Source organism: Drosophila eugracilis, unplaced genomic scaffold (assembly GCF_018153835.1).
Source record: "Drosophila eugracilis isolate 14026-0451.02 unplaced genomic scaffold, ASM1815383v1 contig_2154, whole genome shotgun sequence".
Taxonomy (NCBI): domain Eukaryota; kingdom Metazoa; phylum Arthropoda; class Insecta; order Diptera; family Drosophilidae; genus Drosophila; species Drosophila eugracilis.
In genome coordinates, this window is record NW_024573038.1 from 9,174,018 (window position 1) to 9,198,030 (window position 24,013).

Consider the following 24,013-nt stretch of genomic DNA (forward strand, 5'->3'; position numbering starts at 1 on the left):
CCGCCAGACATTTTCGTTGGTGCTGCTGCAGTGTGCTCCATATGTTGATGAACGAGGGAGGAGGGTCAACTATGGGGCGGTCTTAGGGGGTGGTGAGCCTGGCTACTTATGTAAAAAGGCATTCCAGGAAGAGCTATTCGAAATGGGTTCAAAAAGTGTGTCAGTATTAGTTTTAGTCAGCTATAAAATCGGTTTAAATTCCCCTAACTTTCAGTTACAAAAACCATATACTGACCATAACTAAACACCAAGCTTGACTAATGCCTTTGCTGACCACTTTCCTAATTGTAAAATCTCAATAAAATACTCTTACTGATTTACTGATTTTTAACTTGATGCCCTCCCCCAGCGTTACCCCAATCGCTGTCGCGCTGGTCTGATTGATTAATTGCCAAGTGAAAACGAAAGACACAGTCACTGTCCCAGATGACAAACTCCTGCCTGCAGCTGGAAAAGCTATTTGTTTTTTTTTTTTTCTTCTTTTTTTCGGCTTCATCTGCATTTTTATACTCGGGCCAAAAGAAAAAAGCCGAAAAACCGAAGCGAAGCAAAACGAGACTTGCAAATGATAATAAATATGAAAAAGACGTGAAAACGATTGCAGCGATTTTCCCACCAACGCTTTATAGATGGTGTCTCAAAGGCAACCTGCCGTCCCTGCCTCCTTCTTGTTTTTCCAACCCCTTTTTTCCGATCACCCCTTGCCATCCATCCGCCTCCTTGGAGCCGCCTCCTTTTTTCCCGCAACTTCATCCGTCTTAAGTAGAGTGAAAGTGTTGCGTTTTGGTTTCAAATTGTGGCCACAGTTGCAATTGTTGTTGCCTAGGCTTATGTTATTGTTGCTTTATATACTTTTTTTTTCTATTTTTTTATTGGTATTTCGTTGTTGTTGTTGTTGTTGTTGTTGCTATTTTAGCCGGCGGACACATATCCTTGTGTTCAATCAAACCAAAGCGCCGTCAACGCGACGGACTCTGAACGAAGTTAGTTTTCTTGGATCCCGGATCGTAACTTTGGCTTTTGGGAGTCAAGTGTTTTGTAGCTTGAAGGTTGTTTTCCACACAGCCTCCCACTGAACGGAGGGAGCCACCCCCTCATCAGCGTTAACCCCCCCATTACCCCATGGGGCTTAAACATGCGGCAAACATTTTTAGCGCTTGTAGTTGCCATGAATTTTTATGCAAATGAAAAATGTTTCTTGCGATTTCCATTTTTTGTTTTTTTTTGTTTTTGTTTTTTGTCTTCAGCTGCTTTGTTTTTTAGTTTTTATTTTTGTGTTTTTGTTGGCCATTACTGTGATGCAATTGCCGCGAGTAACAATAATCTTGATGTATGATTTTTTTTTTTCTGCTTCGTGGCTGTCTCTTATTATTAGAAAAAGAAAAAAACGTTAAAAATAAAGAGGAAATCTTGTGCGCCTATCGTGTTGTTGGCACATTTTCGCTTAGCTTTTCTCTCCAATTGGTTGGTCGTAGAGGTGGGCGCGGGCGGGGATGGGAGGTTTTTCTGTTTGATCTCATAACCGCCAGCGATGCCACGGCAGCATCATAAACTTTTAACGCTGTCCATTTCGAAATAATCAATAATTTTTGGCTATCGATGGCAATTTATTACTATTTCTACCCCCTTAACCCCCCTACCCAACCCATCACACATCTCACAGCCAGCTTTGTTTTCATTTTTAGCCATGGGGCAAGCGCACAGAGCAAGAGAGGAGCAAATAAATTAACACTTCCTTAAACGATAAACACCGAAAAATCCCCTGAGATATACTAACTCTTTGGCGTTGGAGAGAAATGCATTTCGAAATCAAAATGAAATGCCAATTGATAGTGGCAGTGTTGCTGTGTTTCTGAAATTTTTGTGGAGGCGTCACGAGTTTGCCTTTCGATTCGTTTATTAATTTTAATTGCAACGGGGTGGCAACGCCTGCCGGCTAATATCCAGCCCACGGATAAGCCGAACAAATTGCATACAACACTCCCCCATCTTAGGTTAAATCTGTGTCTATATATGCATCTCCCAGACTGTGCAACATCTAAGGAAAGTGGGTTGCGCGTGCTCGAGGGGCTGTTGGATTTTCAGGGGGAACCAAGAGATTACCACAAAAGCCTTGATCTTGGCCAGGTTTTTTTGGGATGTGGGCAGAGTGCGGTGTGAGTTCATTAATATGCAACATCTTTTATGCCACCAGTTGGGAAGCTGCAATGGCTATGGGGAAAATCATAGGAAAAAGAAGAGAAGCTAAGAAAAATCTAATGAATATTTAGTTTGATTTATTAGAGAAGTAATTTAAGAAACATGCATTTGAGGAAAGGTTTTAAAATCTTTAAGCGAACTCTTTCATAATGTTAACAATTTTAAGAAATAACCTTAAAAATATAAGTCATTACAACACCTAAACATGTCATGCATAACACAAAAAAGACATTAATATATACAAATTTAACATATCTAATTACTAATCTACATTATCCCCATTAAGTAAGACTTGTATTAAAGCAATTTTGGTCAAATATTCTCATTCAAAGTAAGGACTGTAAGATTAAGTACAAAAATAATTGCTGAAAGACAAGCTTTCCTAAATGGAGCTAATTAGTAACAAGCAGCTAAAGTAATAAAATGATTTAACATTTAAATTGTTTATGAAACCATTAAAAATATCTACAAAACAAAATTACCTCGTTAGATGCTTAACAACCAAATATCCCATAAAAAACTTAATAAATATTAAAAATTACTCAAACTTTGACTTTAACTTTCCCAATTGATGACCTTTTTTCTTTTATTAAATTTTTATTTTCAAGCCCTGACCTTCTCGTATAGCCTTCGAATATATAACTTTGTGCCCAATGCCAAAATGGCATTTCGATCTCTGCCCCTCTGGCCACAAATTTGTATGACTCGCGGCATCTGTTTGCCGCAAGAGTTTCCATTCTCATATATTACTTATGTGCCTATATATTTGTTTGTGTGTTTACCCAGCCATCTTTCATATTTGTTTATCTAGCCCCAATTTGGCTACTGCATTTGGGAAATTTATGATCAGGGCGTTGCTGCCAAAAACAGCGCCGAATGGCAAATTGCAGAGTGGCGAAATCAAAAAGGCAAATGTATAATAAAGAGGCGAGTGTGCCAGATGATAAGCGCTGGCAAATAAATCCCCAAACCGAAGTTTAACTTGAGGCTAAGATAGTTGGTTTTGTGGAAAATAGGGAGTGCAGCTTCCATAACTGGCGGACAAAAAATGTGTTTGGGGCCCGGCAAAATGGAGATTGAGTGCAGCTCCTCCAAGTGACGCTACACACAGACACAGAGAAAATGCAGCCCAAAGATTAATCGCTTAGCAAATTTACAAATGTGAAAGTGCGAGTGAGAGGGAAAGGCGGATTTCTGGCGACTGTTTTTCCAACTTGCAACTGCCAAGTCAAAATTGCAAGCTGCTAACTCAAAACAACCAACTGCAAGCTGCGTTGGATATTGCCGCTAATTGTCCTTGACGACGGAGCATCCCACATGGCATTTTATTTTGTCTTTGGCTGATGGCGCAAATTGCTGCCGGGTATTGAGGCAGTGAGAAAAATTAGTTAGGAAAAAGTATAAAAAAGGGAAATCATGGTCCAGAAGCTTAAAAAGATAGCTGGCTTTCAGAAAGAGGGAGAATGAAAACTTTTCCTTCAAAATTTTCTTGTAAAGTTTTTAGTTTTTTTCTAGAAATTTTCTTTTTAGTAAAACATTTATCTAAAATTATGTAGACGACATTATTCACTGTGTAATTTTACAGCCGCAGGCTGCAACGGAAAGTGAAAACTTGAAAAATTGATTATGCAACTGCCGCAAGGACGTTTGTGGCCAAGAGGCTTGCCTGTGCTGACTTTGTGCCTCAGCCTGCATCTCTTGCGGAGGTCGTCACACACTTGGTCTGATTTTGCAGTCATCGCACCTCCCCCTCTTTGTCACTACCTATCTATCTATCTCTCTCTCTGTTTATTATTGCAATTTTGAGGCATGCCACTAGACACTTGCCTTCGGGGGCGTTGCTTGTCGTTGATTTTTTTTGCCACTTTTTTAGAGGTTAAGTTGCAAGTAGGAAGCATTCAGTGGAGGCGCATTTAATTTACGGGCACGATGCGGCAACAGGGCAGGTACAAAAATAATAATAAAACGACACCAAGGTGTGCAGTGGCTCTTCATTTTGTTTTGATTTTTTCTGCCTGATGGGAGCGCGTTTTAATTAAGTATACGCCGCGTGAACGATGCAACTGCCATATACGGTAAAGCCAGCAGATGGATGCGGTAATTACAGCGAGAAAAATTTTGTAACTTAACTTCAAAAAAAAAAACTAAATAAAGAGATTTAAAATTTATAAAAATTTTCAAGTGCATTTTCCTCTGAGCCCATCGAATCGATAGCCATCTCATGCATATTCCAGCAGACTCCGTCTGACCTCCTGCCAGCGCAGAGAGGTCAAAACTAAAAAGCCAAACTCAATTCAGGCGGTTTAATTACCCCGTCACTCGAACGTGGCCAAAATGCCAAGCGAGCCAAGGCAAGTCTCCCAGGTGGCCACCCAAAATGCCAGCGAAAAAAGTTGGAGTTCGTTGGAAAAAATGCGAGCAAGTTTAGGTGACCAAATGGGGCAGTGGTTCGTCCAGTGATTAGCCATATAAGCGGCCACATTGCACATGATGTTGTGTGATTTTTTCACTGACCACACCATCTCTCTCCTTGACATTTTCCAGGTGACATTGACGATTGCATTGTGACGCCAACGGTTCAGGGACAGTTCACTCCACTTCCAGAGGCACTCTGCGATGTGATCATGGACCTCACAGCGGAGGGTCAATCGGCCACCATTGAGCATGTACGCGGCAAATTAGGTGCCAGATTTCCACACATGACCACACCTGCCACGGAGGTTATCTACGACTCCCTCGCCCAGCTAATGCAGGAGCAGAAGATCTACCAGACCTCCAAGGGTTACTTCATCTTCACGCCAGAGTGAGTTTAGCTAATGAATGTTTTAAAGTGATGTCTCTGATCTACTCTAATCCTCTCCAGACGCCGACGCAGTCGATCAAGGCCGCGCAGTAATCACCACCAACTAAATGGAAGCCTGGCCTATGGTCATTTGGCGGAGGAGGAGCAGCAGCATGGCGACGATGTGGTTCCCCAGGAAGCTCGCACCATGCTGATGTCCAACTCCGAGGCCTTGCACTCACTCTATGGCGAAATATCAACGGAGCGGGACGGTGACCTCACCCACCAGTGCATCCAAACGAATCTGGCGGATGTCATTTGTGGCGGTGAGTACTTACATCTTAATCGCAATTAAATCAATCAATGTAATCTGTTATTGATCAATAAATAACTTACAGGCAATCCCAATGACAAGATCATCTATCCAAGGGCGGCGAAGCGACGTAGTGCATCGTTTCCAACGCCGCGCAGCTTGGAACGCCGGCACAGTTTGCGGCTCTTTGGCTCATCGAAGCGCCTGCAACGCTGCGCCTCCACGCGAAGTCTGTCCAAGACCTACGCCCAAACGTTAAACACCACGGACAGCAGCAGTTCGGAATACCAAAGCACAGATTCGTCATCACCCAGTAAGTTTAGGAGATCTTTATAATCATGGAACCTCCTCTAATCTTGATATTTTTTCTTATAAGAAAAAGGATCTTTGCTCTCACGCCTGTTCCGACGCAGCGGTCGAGCCAAGCAGCGACAAATTGAAACCTATTCGGCCCAATTTCCTCCAGCCGAATGGTTCAACACCAGAGCCGTTCACCTGCACAGCGTGGGCACCCAAACGGCGGAGCACGTAAGATTAATAAGTCCATAAGTTAAAAGAAAAGTTGTAAAACCTAAACCTCTTCCCTATAGGACATGCCCGTAGCCCATACGCTGTCCAACTCGACGTTCTACGACGGCTCAGAGCTTAGCCAGCGCTCCTCAACATTGCCCCGTCGCCATCGACGCCACATGTCAAGCGAGTCGACGTTTCTGATTTCCTCCAGGGACTGCTCGCCCATACGCCGCCGTTCGCCAGTCTACTGCAGCAGTTCGCTACCTCGTTCCACGCAGTCGATACCGGCCACCACGGCCAAGACAAATCACTCCTCCCGTTTGAGTCATGGAGTACACGGAGGATCAGTAACACCAACGCCGCCAAAGACGGCACAGAAGTCAGTGATCGGAAAGCACATATTTGAGAGCTCGCCATCGAGATCCGCCACGCTGAAAGCGATGGCGGCCAAACGCCACACGGACGGACTGATCATTAATAGTTGCCTGGACAACAAGGCCACGTATAGGAGCCTGCAGAGCAGTGGTCCATCGAGCCTGGAGTCCTGCAAGACCACCTCAATGCTGGCCAGCGGTCCATCAAGCATTGACAGCGGCAAGGTGTCGTTTAGCCAAAAGACCAGCGGTCACTCTAGTCTGGATTCACAGTGCTCCACCAATACAGCAGTGATAGCGCCATCGTCAAACAGTAATGGTGGGAGTTCTCGTTCGATCCTCCTGCTAAATGGTTCTCCAAGAGGGACACCACGTCATCAGGCCATGAGGGCGCGAGTTGCCGAAGCGCAGGCGCAAAGACAAAGAGCCAGTACGCCCAGTCGCATTCTAGAGGAAATGATCTATCCCCCAGGTGGAAGCAATGGAGTTCCCACTTCCAGTAGCAATAATTCCATTACACTGCAGGTGACCACCTCGAATGGAAATCAAAGTATCCCAAGCACAAAGATCTTTGTTCAGAACTCACCAGTAAGGAGTGTTATAACCCTGGAGAATGGCAAGATGCTGGAGAACTCCAATGTGTTCATCATCAACAATGAAACGATGACGAACGAGAAGGGTGAGATCATCAAGAAAACCTTATCCAAACAGACTCAGGCTGCTCCGGTGGCCACGTCAACGCCAGTTAAGCAGGAAACTGTTTCCGAACAGCCACTCAGCGAAACGGAGGCGAATTCTGAGACCTGCGATTCCATATCCTTTATCAGTGAGAGTTCGCCGGAGAACACGTGTGCCGTGGAACCGGAGACTCCTATTTATGATGGAGGAAAGTATGCTAAGAACACAAATAACGATGCCACCATGAACAACAGTCGGAAACTGTGCCTCCAGCTGGCCAATGGCATTGCCTATAAGAACAATGTGCTGAAGAATGAATCCCAACCAAATTCACCAAGTGCAGATGCTCCTCTGAAACTGGCAGCGTTGGCCAAGCAGGATTTTGAGATTGCTGGCTCGGTGGGCAACCTGCATTTCTACGAGAAGAGTTCCAAGGATGTGGGTGCCTCACAGAGCAACAATATGATGATGAACAGCAGTACCGACCTCAAGAATCTGTGCTATGAGTCAGTGTGTCAGCTGCAAAAGTGTTCCATGAATGGCGATGAACTGGCATTGGCTCATCTGCTCCGCAAGTCAAGTAATCCTTTGGGAAGTGAGCCCAATTTGGCTCTTAAAGATTTGGCTAATGATAAATCCATTGATAAAGAAGCCATCGACAGGCGTCTTAGCTTGACCAAGGAATCTTTGGAGCAGGGAATGGGCAATGTCTTAGCCAATGGCGGTGAGGAGCTGTATAACTTTCCCAGTCTGACCGATCTGTCCTTCAACTTTACATCACTGGCGGCGAGAAAGATCCTTCAAGGTGTAAGCCTAAACAGCATTGATACCCTGGTGGAACTCAATTTGGCAGCAGCGGCGGCAGCGGTGGCAAGTAATGCGCAGGAAAAGCAGCAGAATAACCAGCCGGCGGCGGCAGGACCAACGGCATCCGTTTGCACTGACTTTGGAATGGTCTAAAACAGAGGCAGACGCCTCCGCCCCAACAGAGATCATCGCTGTGGGTATCCCGGAGAGCCTCTTAGCCTCTTAGTTTAATCAAAACGAAACAAAACAAAAAAAAACAAGATCATAGGGTCTAGATAGGAGTTATCTCTACTCTACGCATTTGGCAAGCAATCTTATGTAATTTATTACAATTTGATTTCCTCCTCCCCCCACCCCATTCGATAGCAGCAATTTTTGTATGTATTTTCTTTAGGGTTTTTTCTTATCCGGAAGCAAACTTTTATTTACAGTGCCAAAATACGTTTAGATTAATTTTAATGTTTATTATTTTGATATATCCTGTAACCGATATATGCCAGTTCGTATTTCGCTTTCGACCACAGAGACACAACCGCCAAGCGGCCAACTTCTGTTTAAGCCAATTCGATTTATGTAAAAATCCATAAAAAAAAATACAAAACAAAATACTATGTGTTATCCTTACTTTTTGTGTACATTATTCAAAATAATTGTTTATACTAACAAAGCCCAAAATGCAATCCTATCTACTATATGCAGAGACAACCGAGATGTACTACGAACATAGAATTTAGCACTTAAACAGAAATACAATAATTTTGTACAAGGCCTTAATTAGTAAAGTCAGCAATAATACTAAATAAGTTGAATCACTAATAAAAACGATATAAACGAGTAAATAAGAGTTTTTGTTATTAAAGGATTTCCTTTAAGAAATATTAACGGTAAATCTTTACAGCAACGGTGCTCAAATTCGTCTTACGGCAGAGCTCTTACTAACACAAATACTAGAGAGCGTGCACATATTTAGTGACGCTTTTGTGTTAATTTGCTGATGTGCACTGAGAGAAAGAAAAATACTTTTTTGGCTAACCAATTTATCACTCATTTTACTGACGCGCCAAATAGTCCACTGAGAAATTAGCTCGAAAGTGCAAACAGAAGATATAAGGAAAGAGTTCCAGTGTAAGGGCTCGATGATGATCCATGAAAAAACAAGAACAAAATGTATTACAGTTATCAAAGGAATGAGGCGGAAAGAGGAATACAAAAAATTATTAGTGGAATAGCAGGAGTTCGAGGATGAAACAGGAAGAAACAAGAACAAATAATATTGCCTTTGACGAAGGAATGAGGCGGAAAGAGAAACACGAAAAATTGTTATTGGAATAGCGCAGCGAGAACTGAAAGCTTTTGGGCGAGTAACTCCCCTGCTTTACAAATTCACATTAAAATTCCCATCAAATAAATAACTTCGATCAACCGATCATTGGTATTATTTCTTTTCATTTATTGAAATTTTTAAGTCTTTTGCTTTTTCATATACATATTGTTTTTTGTTTTCATATACTTCGTGTTTGTTATACTCATATTTAATATTTTAGGTTTTGGGTAGTTTTGGCTCTATAAATATGAATAATTATAGCTAATTGCTTTTAAATTAATATTCAGGGTATATACACACACACGCGGTATACACGAACTTCATTTGTTTTCCATTTCCTTTTTAGTTACACAAACATAAAGTCGGGTAAAGAAAATATATATATATATTTATATATAATATAATACATAGCGCGCACACTTAACGGGGGGTGGTGGAGTGTTAATATATGCTAATGGAACTATATTCATAAATCGCTTTTGTAATTCGTAAAGGATTAGATCGAAAAAGTGGGGAAAATAGGCCTAGATATGGCCCAAAGGGGTGGGGAGGGATAAATTGATGTTTTTTCCAAGACTTTGGAGAAAGATTAGAATTATACAATTAATACATATGCATATTTAGAGAATAGCTAGCGTAGATCGTGGGTTGTAGTATTATATTATACTGATGTATATACAATTAGTTTTAGAAACTTATTTTTAGTGTAGTGTAGATAGTGTGGAACAGACAAATGTTTTAATTTATTTACATTAATATTAGCAGAGAACGAAGGAACATTTAAGAATTCACTATATAATCGTAAGCTTTGTGTGTGTGTGTGTGTTTGTTAGGTGTTAAAGAAAATGGCGTTCGGTTCGTTTCGATTCGGATTATACAGATATCTGATTCTATATATGCTAATATAGATTTAATAATTATCGCTTTGCTCAATAACTAAAATGTACAATAAAGATGACTTAGACCTCCGTCGACCGTCCGTTCTCATCCGTTCGCGACTGCTTCCGCTCGCGTCCCGGTATTCGGCCAGTTAGTGGCTGCGCCTGCGCCTGCGCCTGTGCCTGAGCTTGAGCCTGGGCCTGAGCCTGTGCCTGTGCCTGAGCTTGCATTTGTGCCTGCTGCTGTAGCATTTGCTGCTGCTGCAACATATACGCGGCCTGTGACTGTTGCACAAAGTTAGCATGGGTATAGGCCTGCATTCCCGGTGCCGCATACACATTGCTAGGTGTGGCAATGGACGCCGTTGGCGGCATGTTAAATCGCATCTTGGCTGCCGCCGCTGCATTAGCTGCGGCCGCAATAGCAGCGGCATTTTCCCTCGAGGCGCTGGATGTGGTGGTGGATTGGAACGAAATGCTCATGCCGCTGTCCAAGGAGCCAACGCTGCCTCGTCGCTGGGGTTTCTCATTGCCAACTGGAATGCAAAACAAGACAGGTCAGTAAGGTCTTTGTCATTTAATCTTAACTAATAAATAATACTTGTTTTAAATAAAATAAACATGCTATCTTAATATGAGGTAAACTCACATTGCTCGTGCATATCGAGAAGGCTGTTGCTGAGCGCACTGCGCTTCAGCTGTTGCGAGGAATCAGCGGAGTTTGGAGCCTGCTCGCCGGCTGCCTGGGATCCCGGTTGATAAGGACATGGGCAGACCTCTACATCGGCAACGCCGCTATCACGATTTTCAGCATTGGCTGGTGCTCGATTCCGCGCCGACTTCTGACGCTCCAACTCGGCCTCAATGCGCAACGATTCCATCTCGTCCATCTCGCTAATGGACTCCTTGAGATCCTCGGCAAACTTGCAGCGATCGTGTTCGTTGCGGGCATTGAAGGTGATCAAGATCTTGCCATCCACCTTCTGGGAGAGCTGAATGCAGAACGGATAGTTGGGCATGTCCAGCAGGGTGACAACGGTGCCGCACAGCGGGAAACTGTTGCGGAATGTGTACGTCACGGAGGTCTTCTTTTTGCTAAAGATTTTGGTAATGACCAGCAGATCGTTGAACAGGAACACCTCGCGCTGATGCACACCAGGTCGCTCCTTCTTGTTCACATCGGGGATCTCGTACAGCCGGCAATAGCAGACAAGCCGTCGATGAGGCAATGCTAGATTTGGTTTCTTTCCCACAATAGTGGCTTGGACCTTCATCACCTGAGTGACATGGTCGCTGCCAGGTTTGAATTCATCGGACTTGACGCGATCATAAATGCCCATCAACATGTCCTTGTCGATGTCATGACAATCGTCGATGCCGCGCAGATTCTTGATGAAGTCCTCAACGCGCATGCGACGCTCTGGCTTCAGATTGGGCGTGTGCAGATCCGTGTTCAGCATGATGATGGCAAAGGCCAGGACAAAGATCTGTAAAATAAGCAAGAAGAGATTAGTGAGGAATCTAAATTATAAAAAGTTAATAAACCTACCGTATCAGATGATCTCAGTCGCCCCACGATGTCCGCATTGCATTCACAGTAACGCTGCGAGAAGATCTCCATCAGGCGCTCAATCTTTTGTGCCTCACCAGGCATTCGGAAGTAAGCCTGGAACTTTCGCAGAGCCACATCCACCTGACGTCCTGACAAATCCAACTCCAATGCAAAACAACTCAGCACAGCCATGTTGAACTGATTCTGCAGATTGCCCAAATACTCGCCGATCATTTGCCGGGACAAACCCTTACGGGTGATGAGGAAACGGGCAACGCCCTGTGGTGTATTCTCAAGGAAACCTCGCCTGATCAGATAGGTGATACCCTTCTCTGGCTTCTTGTTGAACAGATTTAGACCAACGCGATATTGCCTCTTGCGTATCGTTTCGGACATCTTGTAGTTCTGTGCCACTCCAGCGGCAGCAGCTGCCGCCTGCAATTGCTGCTGTTCATGTTGCTGCTGCTCGTGTTGTTCGTACTGAGCGGCACTCGTATGCGAGGAGATGGCATGGTCATCGGCTGGTGGTAATCCTCCTGCTGCTGTGGCTGCCGCAACGGCAGCTTGCATCTGAGCGGCATACCCGCCGGCTCCTCCTGCCACACCACCGCCTGACACGGCACCCGCTGAATCCGCCGAGTGTGTGGAGAACTGTTGGGAGCTATTAAGGGCTGTTCCACGTTTCCATGTATGTGGGGAGTTGCTGCGATCTGAACCCAAATCACTGTTGAGGTTACGTTCCGCTGAGGTCACACTCGAATCCGATCCGGAACTCTGCACGGAGGTCAGACTGCCGTTCTCGGCGGTCTTGCACAGACCATTGGTCCTCAGCAGCGATGGAGGTGGTGGCGTTTGACGTTGCAACAGCAAAAGCTGTGTCTGCTGTTGGGCTGTTATGGAGCTAGTGCGTTTGGGCACTTCTGGTGGAACCTTCTTGCTGCTGCCACTGCCGCTGCCACCGCTACCGCTACCTGTGCTGCCACTGCAACTTGGTGTGGGTGTAGTACTGCCGCCCTTGGGTCTCATATAGATCTGGGCAGCCGAATAGTAGGGCGTGTGCGGGGAGTGGCCGCTGGTGTTAACCCACGAGGCATTTAGCGAGGTGTCCGCCGAACTGGCATAGCTCAAGTCATGCGGTGATCCATGGTAACTAGTGTAGTAAGCAGCCGCCGTGGGCAGTGCCTGGGCATTGTAGTAATGCGGCTCGGCCGCGTGCAGAAGATTTACATGCGGATGAGAGGCCAGAGCAGAGGTGCTGACGGTCGAGCTGGATATGGAGGCGGGTGAAGCTCCTATAAAGAGTGAAGTTAAGTTAATAAAAAATTTCCAGAAAAATATTGATTGCCCTCAAGGATAATAGATCTTTTGAACGTATACATCTAAGCCTGTTTTCTGATTTAAATTTTTAAACAAGTTAATCTTAATTGCTTTGATTAGACTAAAAACATTGCCGAGTTAGAGATCAAAGACCTTTCTTTAAGGCTTAGAGTATCCATTACTGTTTGGCAAAACAAAGTTAAGACGCAAAAATTGTTTATGCCCGTTAAATTTGACCATTAAGATAAAGTCAAAATATACGTTTGGTTGATAAAGACTGCGGGCTTAAATATGTTTAAATATTCCTTAAATTATATATTTAAATTGCATATTTTCTTGTTTACTTTTAAATATTTGTTAATGTAGAATAACCTTGTTTATATTTAATTTTGAAATTAACCTTCCTTGAGATCAGTAAACTCATGTTTGCTTGGGAAAAGTCACCAAAAGGGTTACCATAAAAAGATTAAGAAAGCCAATAACATAAAGTTAATTCGCGGAAATTTTGGAATGCCCTTTGGGGTCAACACATTATGAAAAATAAACAAATTTCTTGTTAAAAATATAAGAAAAATGTATTTCAAATTTAAAAGATGACAAATAATCCAAACTGTCACTTAATCATGAGTTAACAATTTAGAAATCCCAATCTTTATCTCCCTAAAACTACCCTAAAACTGATGCAATTTTCGTCATACTATCTATTATCCATGTGGCAGACGTCGTTCTTTATCTTTAAACTCACCTGACTGACTACGCGGTATGGGACTGCAGTCCAGCTGACGTCGCTCCCGCATGGAAAGCGAACGCGTGGGAGGAGTCCGTGATAAGCCCGGAGAAGCTGCTCCCGCTGGACCAGCCATAATAGTGACACGTGGCTGCTGTTGTTGCTGCTGCTGCTGTTGTGCTGCCGCCAATTGTTGTTGTTGCTGTTGCTGCTGCTCGGTAAGCTGAGATTCGTTGGCACTGCCATAGGCTGACGATGTGGAGGCACCCTCTTCGGCCAAACCAAGACTACTGGCTGTTACGACCATACGCCGGCTAAGACGTTTCTCAGCCTTGGCCATGGCTGTGATCGAGGCGAACTTCTTGACCATCATGTAATGACGAAAGGCGCGCTGTATAGTGACCGCTGCGTTACGGGCTCGAACTCCGCCGTACTTGCGCTCCAGCAGCTCGATCTGCTTCTCCAACAGATCTTGTGAGAGTTCGTAGCTGTTTGAGGGGAAGATCGAAAGATATAACCGATAAGTATCTCTTTGGGTATCCGGTGTGTGTGTGTGTGGAAAAAAGCGATCTGCTTGGTTGGCTGGAAATTTGCAAAATAACTGACAAAAGTCTACTCCGAAGACCGAATGTTTTTGCCTCAACCGATAAGATAGCGCACGAGTAAAGTATCTTTGAAATACAATTCTCACTGCTGGCGGCGTCGTCACTGTCGCCCCTCTGGGCTATCGACCTGATTAACATTCGCCTCTCAAGGGGCGGCAATATAATTGCTTATTGTTGTATGCCTCGCGCCACCAACAATCGTTGATTTCGATTGATATTCCATCTTTAGTTAGTCATAAAGTTAACATCAAAAAGAAAAACTTCCCCAAATTGCAAGCTTGTATCTGCCTCTCCTTAACATATCCCAAGACAGCTGCAATATATCCTCCTCTTGAAATGATATATTTGCCTATATAATAAGATGTACTGCAGTAAAAGGAATATTTACCTGACCACAGCTATCTAATCTAAGATACCACCTTAATATCCAACCACTGCCTAGGATGATGGCTTCTTCAGGCCAAAGTCCAAACTCATTCAGCTGACGAATGGTCAATCCCCAGAAGGCACACTTTTGCTTTTCACAGATAACTAATTAGATAAGCAATGATGAGCTTCTGTTGCTACCCTTCCAGCTTGATGGATTGTTTACTCTAAAAATCTGATGAAATGCCTTAAGTAGGCAATTAATGTTTATGAAAAGTCTGTCACCAGAATGATTTTCTCATTTTTGGTTCAATGTTAAGCAAATTTAAACACAGAAATCAAAACTAAGCATTGCCATTTGGGTTTTTTGTTTGTTTACAACACACACATTCCCCAGATAATGAATTTTTAATCATGAGAATTCTTTAATAACTGATAAGTTGAGGTGACAGTGAATAAGCTCAGGCCATGAATAATTTATTGCTGATTTTTTTTTAGACATATCTCTGAGAATTGATAACTGGCAAAAATCAGATTAAATAAATTGAATTGATAGTCAGTTAGCTAATCTAATGGCTAGCTTTGAAGTCAGTTTCTAGAAAAAGAATTGTAAATATAGACTGGTCAGCTGATATTGATAAGGGGTATAAAAATATCATCAGATTTATCAGTTTATTTTAGGAATTACTTTAAGGAATGATTTGGGAAAACTAGTAGCCTTATTTTTATGGTTTTAATACTAGATTAACCTCTATTTAGTAAGCATTTCTTTTTCAATATCTAATGAAGTTCGTTTTTTATATAGTCAATCACCTAAGTAAAACTCCAAAACCATCTGCTCATCATTACATTACTCTGGGGGAACCCCTCATAATCTTCCTCCCAAGCACACATTTTGATAAAACATTCAAAAATCTTCTACTGTTTACACCCCTCCAACTATACACTTTCTGATAACGAATGTTTCCCGGAAATCTTCCTGTTGAACCCTGAAAAATATACACTTTATGACTTTATGACTTTCCCTACTTCAGGGGGCAGCCTACCCCCTGAAAATGTCAACATCCTCACCCCCTCCCTCCCTGGAGACAACACTTACGCTGACTGAGCTCGCGTTCGCTTGAGGACATCCCCGCCATTCCGGATGGAGTTCTTCTTGTGCATATTCTGTTGCTGCTGCTGTTGTTGCTGATGTTGCATGATCACACTGGTGGCTCCTGAGCCCAGGCCAGTTCCAACACCACTGCCAGCTATGACCACGGCACCGCCATGACCATGATGATGGGCATGATGTCCATGGCCATGAAGCATATGATGATGATGATATGGACCACCACCACCACCCGTTGCCGTGACCTGCATATAGTGACCTGCTCCGGTCTGATGCAAATGCTGCTGTTGCTGATGTTGCTGGAGGTGCTGTTGTTGCTGCTGCTGATGGCACGTGGGATACTGTTGGATTTGGTAGACCATCTGGGGATGCTGTTGGGCAGGATAGTTGATGGCGGCCGAGGAGCTATGAGCGCCGGGTGCATAGTGATTCTGCAGGTAAACATAGCCGCCAACACTGCCACCATCTGTGGCATTGCCAGATCCTGGCTGTTGCCCACCAGCCAGTTCATACTGTGTGGAACCGCTACGTTCTAGGCTTTTTTGGGGAAAGCTGGAAAAGGAAAAGAAAAATTGGTTAAAACATTGTTGCCATCTGAAGGGGCTATTATATAGGTGAAGGAGGTGTTTCCTACTCTCGAAAGATTATCAAATATTGATATTTATTATCACAAGTGTTGCTCTTGAATTAGCCATGATTGGTCTTTAATTTAAACAAATGACGCAATGTTTGTAGATTGTTGATAGAATAAAGCCAGTTAGTTTGTTTTTTAAATTATAATAACTACGTCATATAGAAATCTATCTATATAATGATAACCTAAAGTCTGTAATCCACTCTGATTAACTTCCAACATAACTAATGGCTTTTCCTTAGGAATTCCCAAACTTTGATATCAGAAACCAAGCCTTGTTTTTTTTCTGTTTATCAAAAGTAGAAGATAAGAGAACTTTCGTTTTCTGGGTCAGCGGAGAGGTTGGGTTCCTACCTTTCGCCAATTATAAAACCCGATATGCAAATGATCATGGCTGATGGAAAAAATATCACAAAACGCTGAAGATTTATGCACTCAGAGGAGGCGGCGTGGTGGTGTGCTCGGTCTTCTTTCTAGAGACACATTGAGGCACAGTTATAGACTGGGAAGAGAATCACAAGATCTCGCCACTGCTAGATTGTTGTTAATTAATAAGCGACTCGCGATCGCTTTACAATGATATTCAAATTGAATGTCGGTCGATTTGGGGAGAGGCGTTAGAGGAAGCACTAAAAAAAAAACTAAAAACCCGGCGGATATATATAGTGGGCCAGGGTAACGTCCGATCCCGGCGATGTTCGCGTTTGAACTAAACCGAGCATTCGACGACCACTTCACAAGGTGATCGACGAGGAAGAACCAAACTGCGCAAGCGCGTCGGCGTTCCCTCTCCCTTTCTCTCTTCCAAACTCTCTACCTATCTCACTTCCTCTAGAAACGTGTTTCGCATGGCTCATTAAATTTGTGTGTGCGTGTCAGTGATCATCCTACACACTCATACTTATACATAACCCATGAATCCCACACAAAATGCATCTGTTTTGTTTTGCCCTCGTCGGGTTACCCGAAAAAAAAAGAACAATTGTCCTACCCTTAAGCACAAAGAAAGCGGATAGAGTATATAGAAATCCTAAGCGTAAAAGGATCCATTATTGGAAAGAGATAGCAGAACAGGTAGAGAGAGAGAGAGAGAGCAGTGCCATATGTTGTAAGGAAAAGTGAAGGAAATGATTAGCCCACGATGACAAACTTATTGATCGGCGCAGGGATTCTGAATGCTATTGGATTGAAGCAACAATTGGGTGGATATTGAACGAGATTTTTGGCAGATATATTATATAGGGGATGGGGGATTTCTTTAGGGATGTTTGGCAGTGAAATCAACAGATGAAAGCAGAAAAAGGTAGAATCTTTAAAGAAGAAACCAAAGGTAGGTACAAAATAGCTTCACTTTAAGGATTTTGATTTGGAATTTCTTGATAGATTCTTAGTTTATAGATTTAGAACTGCAATTTTGTTATCTTGAGAATAAAAAGTCATTTTTAAGGCTGCCTCTGTGATTTATAAAGATTAGTTCTGCCTCAAAAACACATTTCTAAAACCTTTTCAAATCCCTCAAAACATTACCCTCCCGCTAATTTATCCACCTTAACACTTAATTGATTTTCCCTTAGCTTAAAGACGAGTTAGTTTACCCTGAAATCAAAATTCGTTTTGCTAGAAAAACTCAGAAAAATGCATTATGCACGTATGCAATACGAATGACTACCAGAAATCTTCTCGCAGCAGGTCGAACCCAAAAGATAGACATTAAAAACTCAAAGGCAGCTGCATATTTGCACCTATAGAGGTGAACCGAAAACAGGATCAGCAGGATTGCTGAAGGATAACGAAAACAGAAAACAAAAAATTGAAAGGGGCATCCTTGTTGTCTATCTCGCTTACACTCCTTTTTGGCCAGTTTTCCAGCTGCACCTGGCATGGCTTTGTATGGGTTTCTTCTTTTTTTTGTTTTTCTGAAAGGACAACAACAGCAGGTAGTTTTTGCTGTTATTGTAGCCACTTCTCCTCTCACATCCCTCTGATTTTTTTTTTTAAGAGTCCTGCTTTCGAAAAGGAAAAACACCTGCCACACGTCGCCCTAATTGTTTGCCGTTGCACGTTGCACATGTTGGAGCTAAAGACTGCCCGCCCGTCTGTTTGACCATCAAAAAGCAAGTATCTTTGTTTCTGTATATCTGAGTATCTCGTGTATCTTGTATCTCAGCTGACACTTAAGCAGCGTCGATGCTCGCGAGCCAAAACTGCAGCGGACTTCCTACTGCTTTCGTATGCAACAAGTGTCCGAAATCGACGTTGACGTGACCCAACCGCCGATGGCCTACTCGCCGTAATTATTATTGATTTTACATTAGATTTCTCGGGTTGGTTTTTTTATGTGCATTTCGAAAATAGTGGGGGGGCTTAACGCTTATGGAGTGTGCCACCAGCGGGCCAGACAAATGGGGGATGGAGGAAAAACTACAAACAGACCGCTGCCTCGATATTCAATGTATTTCCCTGCATATCAACATCAATATTAAAAGCTGATTAGACACTCGAATCCCGGATTCGTCGCCGGGTTTCTCCAACCCTTACTGGATCCGCACGCGGTCGATTGGCCTCCAATTGAAAACGTTCTCGATCGGCTGGAGAGCCCTTGCTTTGCAAGAGAAAAGCCAGAGGAACGCCGAGGACCATCAGGACGACAATAGCGTAGATGATAAGAAAATATCTCAGATCGAAGTTGTTGAATCCATCAAACTGTTTAAGGTTATGCAGTATGGTTGGCTCCATGGTGGTTTGAAGTTTTTTTTCCAGTTTTTGCTTTGGCCAAGTGGTGGCAAGAAACTTTAAGAAATTTAGAAAAATGTAGGACAAACTTGACAGATAAGTTAAGGAAGAATGATTTTTCTGAGATTTTTAAAGTTATTTTCAGCCTTTTATTTATCTTCAGAAAATTATTTTTCTTTATTTTATAAATTTCTTCAATAATCTCTTTAAAAAACTGATTTATTTTAATAATTTTTTCAAATTAAGTTTTATTTTTCTGGTTTCCCTTGTGGATTGTATGTATTTTACATTGCTTTAATTTTCTGTTATTATCAGCCTGAAGATATGCAACACTATTTGGTTAACATCCACACAAAATCCACAGCCAAAATCAGACAAGTTTCAAACCCAACTTCACTTGATAAAAATTTTAAAAATTAAATTAATTTTCCAGGAATCTTTAATTCTTAAAAAGTATTTGGTTTGTTTTAATATAATCTCTAAATACAAATAGTCAAGCTATTCAACTGAAACCAATAACATTTCCTTGAAACTAAAATCAACTTAAAATATTTTATAAAATTCCTCAACTCAAGCATCCAGCAATAAATATTTACAATACACTCCGATACCATGCGTATTAATAAATAAGTAAGTGCGGTTTTATCTCGGCGGATTCCCAACGACTGGGCCAAGAATAGTCAGCACATAAAAACAAAAGTCTAAGAACAATGCCAGGCTACCATAAAGATAACGATTAATAAAGAAGAGGTTCGATAAGTAAAAGCACTTAAAACAAATATTTTTAAATGTATTAATTATGATTTAATTAGAAATTTTAAACAATGAATTAAACTATTAACTTAAACAAAATTAAGATCTTGAAATGTTACAAAAATTCACTTCACAGTTTAAGTTTTCTTTCCATTCGAAAAACGTTTTTTATTAAACAATTTATAACTTTTTATATAATTTATATATAGTGAAATATCGCCATATAATATATGAAATATAATTCATATATTAACCTTTTATTAAGCAATATTTTAACTTTTTGCCAGCCCAACTTGATCTCATATTCAAATAGTTACAGCCATAAAAACCATTTTACATATCTTTTCAAGTTACTCAATTAACATTTTAAACAAATTTCACCTTTGTTGTCTACCTAAAAACCAATATTATAATTTGCAAACTAGTTTTGAGTTTCAATTTCAAACACCTATAAATTCAAACCACATTTTCATAGACATTTTTCTTGCAGTGCCCTCACAGCTGGTTGGCAATCAAAATATGGATCTATTATTTTGGGATCGCAATGTGGCGCTTGCTTACCTGACAGCCGTCACATGGTGCGAGGTATGGGTCTGTGTCTCCTTGTGCCTGGTGGACAGACTGACCACCGTGACATGCCGTGTGGCAGTGCGCACCACCCGCCGCACCCGGCTCCGACCATCGCCCACCACAACCACAATGGGCGGTGGCCGCTTTTCGCTGTCACTGCAATATTGCAGGAAGGACTCACTGCCACCCAGATCCGAATTACTAGAATGGATGTGATGGTGGTTGTGGTGTCCTTGCGAGCGGGATGAGTTGGTGGTGGTGGAGGAGGAGGTGGAGAGGGGTGCCGGCACAGGCAGCTGTTGGCGGCGGGATTTATGGTTGTCACACCTGGACATTGTGGTCAATGTAGGGGGCGAAAAAGGGCAACGGCTTTTACTTTCGCCTTCAACGTCGTCATGCAATTGTATTTCCTCTTTTGTGTTAGCCTTTCTTTCTTTATTTTTTTATTTTTTTTTTTGATTACTTTCGTTTATTCATTTGCAAATTGATTTGTTTTCTTGTCGTTTTGATTTCGTTTGATTTGATTGTTGGTTTATTGATTTATTTACGAGCAGCTTCGCATCATTCTTTGCCATTTTATCTTTGGTTTAGTTTTGTGGAATTCCATTTATCGAGTGTCTACATTCTTTTTGTTTAGATTTTTCTATTTCTGTCACAATTCAGAGCCTAAGATAAAGCATTTTGTTCGATAATAATTGCAATTTCAACCGTGACAATCGTTTTAAACAAAGCCACAAATTATTGTTCATGTATTGCGTATACGCCCCGTGCGGGAACGAGCGTTTTGGAACGTCAACGTTTGAGAATGCCCTTCAAAACGCGCTTGTCATAAAAAACAATTCATAGAATACGTTTTTATGACTGGCAATTGACGGGGTTAGAAAGCCACTATGACAGAGAAAATGCGAAAGAGAGAGAGAGAAAACTCGCAGATCATTGAGAACTTCAGGTTTTTTTCGGAAAATTCCAGACTTTTCTGTAACCCAGTTACTTACTTTATTTAAAATTCAAAGCTTAAACTTTTTAGGTATTACATTTTTGCTTACACTTGAGCAGCACTGATTCACCTTTTCACATGAATCACCTGTCAAATAAGGATAGTTATGGAATCCATTAGGTTGACATATATGGCTTGCTTTGGATTTTAGTTAGCTGTCGAAACATTTTAATTGCCAGCAATTTCGAATTCCAACTGAGTCAGCCAGCAGCATGTATTATTTCTTAAATATATATCATTAGATAGAAAAGTTGAAGAAGGAGAATCAATCATCTAGTTAGTTCTAAAATGGTTAACTTTGATCAACAAATTAGATCACAACTTTAAGATAAATCTTATTTAACATTCTTAAAAACCAGACATAAATCTAGTACTTCCGACATTAAATCCCATGATCACAGACCTTTATACCACGCCCATCATACCCCACTTTTTCACCCACTAAAACACAGAATGACACTTGCAAAAACAGAATTGTTTTTTACGTTCATTAAAGCCACAATGAGAGAGTCACAGCTCGCAGTTCGCAGTTTGCAATCGCATTCAATCAGCTTTGCGGCTGTTCCGCTTTTTGGGTCAGCGTCGATTGCTGATCGTTGATCGTCGATCGCGCAGCAAGTAAAAGTCGCAAGTTGTCAACTGCAGACTAGAAAAACAAAAACAAGAGAGAGAGAGTGTGGAAGCGGGACTGGCAAATAAACAATATTCAAATTGAATATGTCAGACACGCAGACATCGGGCATAACAACATCGATTTGGCACCAAAGCAGACAGCCCAGACTATACTATATAGATATTCCGATATATTCCAAACTGAACCAGACAAACACACACTCATGAGACCTCGAAAACGTGCCTTGGGAAAGTGCAAACTGGCAGTGGGCCTAGTCTTGTTTCTTTCTTTTTTTGAGAAACGATCACCCCCATGATCTGATTAGCTGATTAGCAATCTAGTGACCTGATCCACTTTGCACACAAAGGCAAAGGCCGCGTGATCATAAATCATATGAAAATTTATGTGCAAAGTGCGTGAGAATTCGCAATGAAAACAATGAATAGAAAGGGAAATATACACACAACACACTAAACAACATAAAAAAGCCGAGTGTTATTGTCCCAAGATCAAGATCTTTATATGGCTTTGAATATGTATGGTATGGAAATCACAGCTATAACCCCCCCACACACACTTTCTTTCTTTTCTCATAAAATACGAGTATACCTACGTTAAGTTCAAGAACCTTTTTCGAGTGCCACAAGAGCTTGAAACCGATCCCGAGACATCTCTGTTACAATTGTGACAACAACTTGTTGCCACTGTCTCTGGTTTTCTGTTTCGTCATTCGTTTTATACGAATATATATATCGTCATATATTTATGTATATATAATATATCATACATAAGAACCAAATGGATCGAGTAAAAAGCTGTTCAAACAAACGAATTTCGCTTTAATCTCACAACAACGCGGGTCCCAGGCCTTGGGAACAAGTCATGGAATTATTGGCCAAAACAAGTCGCCTACTGCCAATACAGTATAAACGCTTCGGGGGGAGTTCTCAATCACAAAACGCTTAGAATGTTGCCGGTGCCCACTCACACAGAAAATATACATACGAAGCGAAGCTGACAAAAAGAACAACTGAATGCTAAAAAAAAAAAAAACCATAAAGCTAAAGCTAAAGTATATTTTGTGTTATTTAGCAACTATTAGTAGTTTGTGGCTTTTCTAGTTGTTTCTGCTTCTGCTTCTGTGACTAGAACACACTTCCAACTTGTTTTTCCATTTTGTTTCATTTTTGTTTCGCTTCTGAGAAACTTTTGCCTTGTAATTGCAATTTTGTCAAACAAGTTTTTCGTTGTTTTTAAAGTTTAGAAGAAAATTGTGGTGTCTGTTTTTCTAGTTCACTTTAAATTACAGTGGTCGGTGGGTAATTAAGGGATTAGGGGTAATTTTTTATTCAAAGAACTGGCTAGTACAGTTTTTTCTTTTACTATTTTGTAATAACTTTAATGAGTAAAAAGTTAAACCTATAATTGGTTTAAGTTCTGTATTGCTTTATATTTTAAATTTAAAAATATGTTCTTTCTGTTTTTGTAAGAAGATTAGGTAATAATTTTCTATATTATTTTAAGGCTTAATGGAGATCAAGCCATTTAACAAGCTTTATTAAGCCATAATCAACTTTATGGAATTGTTAATTTGAGAGTAATTTAGGCTAATTCCTAGCACTTACATTTAACATAATCAAAAATTGAGGTTTGGCACTAAAACTTTAAACTTAATTCAACATTAAAAACCTCTTTTTACCCCTTAGCTTTAAAATACTTCCCAAAACTGTTCTCAAAGTCAGGTTCCATTCTGTTCAATATAGTCTTGTTTTTTCCCCCGTCTCGTTGATCAATAAAACCTTATAAAGAATATCAAATAAACATTCTGCTGTCTTCTGATTTGGTGTATTGTCGCTATTAATTTTAATTGTATTCCAAACTTGAGTTAAGTTAAGTTTCGAGAGTGATCACTGTGCTGTATATATAAGATATAGTCTATAGTATAGATAGCCAGAGCTTTGGGTCTATATGCTGGCTATATCTAAAGCTGCATCCGCTCTAGAGCACGACAGCAGCAGCGACTAAGGTTGCTATGGCTGCAGCTTTTGTTGCAGATAGAGCTGCCTTTGTTTTACAGGTGTTCCACTGCACGAGCAGCAAAAGCAACAACAACAAACAGGTAGCTGAAAAAAAAGCAACAGCAACGACGGCCACAATCAGTTGCAAA

At 41.5% G+C, this 24,013-nt stretch overlaps 3 protein-coding genes across 9 annotated transcripts in view; 1 reads left to right on the top strand and 2 right to left on the bottom strand.

Annotated features, from left to right (window-relative positions):
- Window positions 1-8,505, top strand: part of LOC108114211 — a 57,767-nt gene extending 49,262 nt beyond the window's left edge. For both annotated transcript variants that reach the window (XM_017225030.2, XM_041818324.1), the window contains 5 exons: window positions 4,744-5,002; window positions 5,063-5,307; window positions 5,380-5,607; window positions 5,671-5,822; window positions 5,885-8,505. In XM_017225030.2, coding sequence (XP_017080519.1) covers window positions 4,744-5,002; window positions 5,063-5,307; window positions 5,380-5,607; window positions 5,671-5,822; window positions 5,885-7,819 — 2,819 coding nt within the window. In that variant the 3' untranslated portion in view covers window positions 7,820-8,505. The remainder of the gene's footprint in view (window positions 1-4,743; window positions 5,003-5,062; window positions 5,308-5,379; window positions 5,608-5,670; window positions 5,823-5,884) is intronic.
- A 1,373-nt stretch (window positions 8,506-9,878) lies between these two features.
- Window positions 9,879-24,013, bottom strand: part of LOC108114134 (IQ motif and SEC7 domain-containing protein 1) — a 42,927-nt gene continuing 28,792 nt past the window's right edge. For 3 of the 6 annotated variants that reach the window (XM_041818221.1, XM_017224912.2, XM_017224911.2), the window contains exons 2-7: window positions 20,228-20,902; window positions 15,535-16,098; window positions 13,483-13,952; window positions 11,418-12,712; window positions 10,518-11,355; window positions 9,879-10,404 (exon numbers count right to left, since the gene is read on the bottom strand). In XM_041818221.1, the coding sequence (XP_041674155.1) occupies window positions 9,950-10,404; window positions 10,518-11,355; window positions 11,418-12,712; window positions 13,483-13,952; window positions 15,535-16,098; window positions 20,228-20,571 (3,966 nt within the window). In that variant the 5' untranslated portion in view covers window positions 20,572-20,902 and the 3' untranslated portion in view covers window positions 9,879-9,949. Of the gene's footprint in view, window positions 10,405-10,517; window positions 11,356-11,417; window positions 12,713-13,482; window positions 13,953-15,534; window positions 16,099-16,534; window positions 16,915-20,227; window positions 20,903-24,013 lie in introns of those variants that run through there. The other 3 variants (XM_017224910.1, XM_017224915.2, XM_017224916.2) reach the window with 2 other exon arrangements.
- On the bottom strand, window positions 18,617-19,088 carry LOC108114136. Its single transcript, XM_017224918.1, has one exon. The coding sequence runs from the start codon at window positions 18,914-18,916 to the stop codon at window positions 18,671-18,673; it is 246 nt and encodes an 81-aa protein (XP_017080407.1). The 5' UTR covers window positions 18,917-19,088; the 3' UTR covers window positions 18,617-18,670.

Bases quoted from the DNA above. Each gene is read 5' to 3' on its own strand.
- LOC108114136 (XM_017224918.1), bottom strand. From the start codon at position 18,916: ATGGAGCCAACCATACTGCATAACCTTAAACAGTTTGATGGATTCAAC.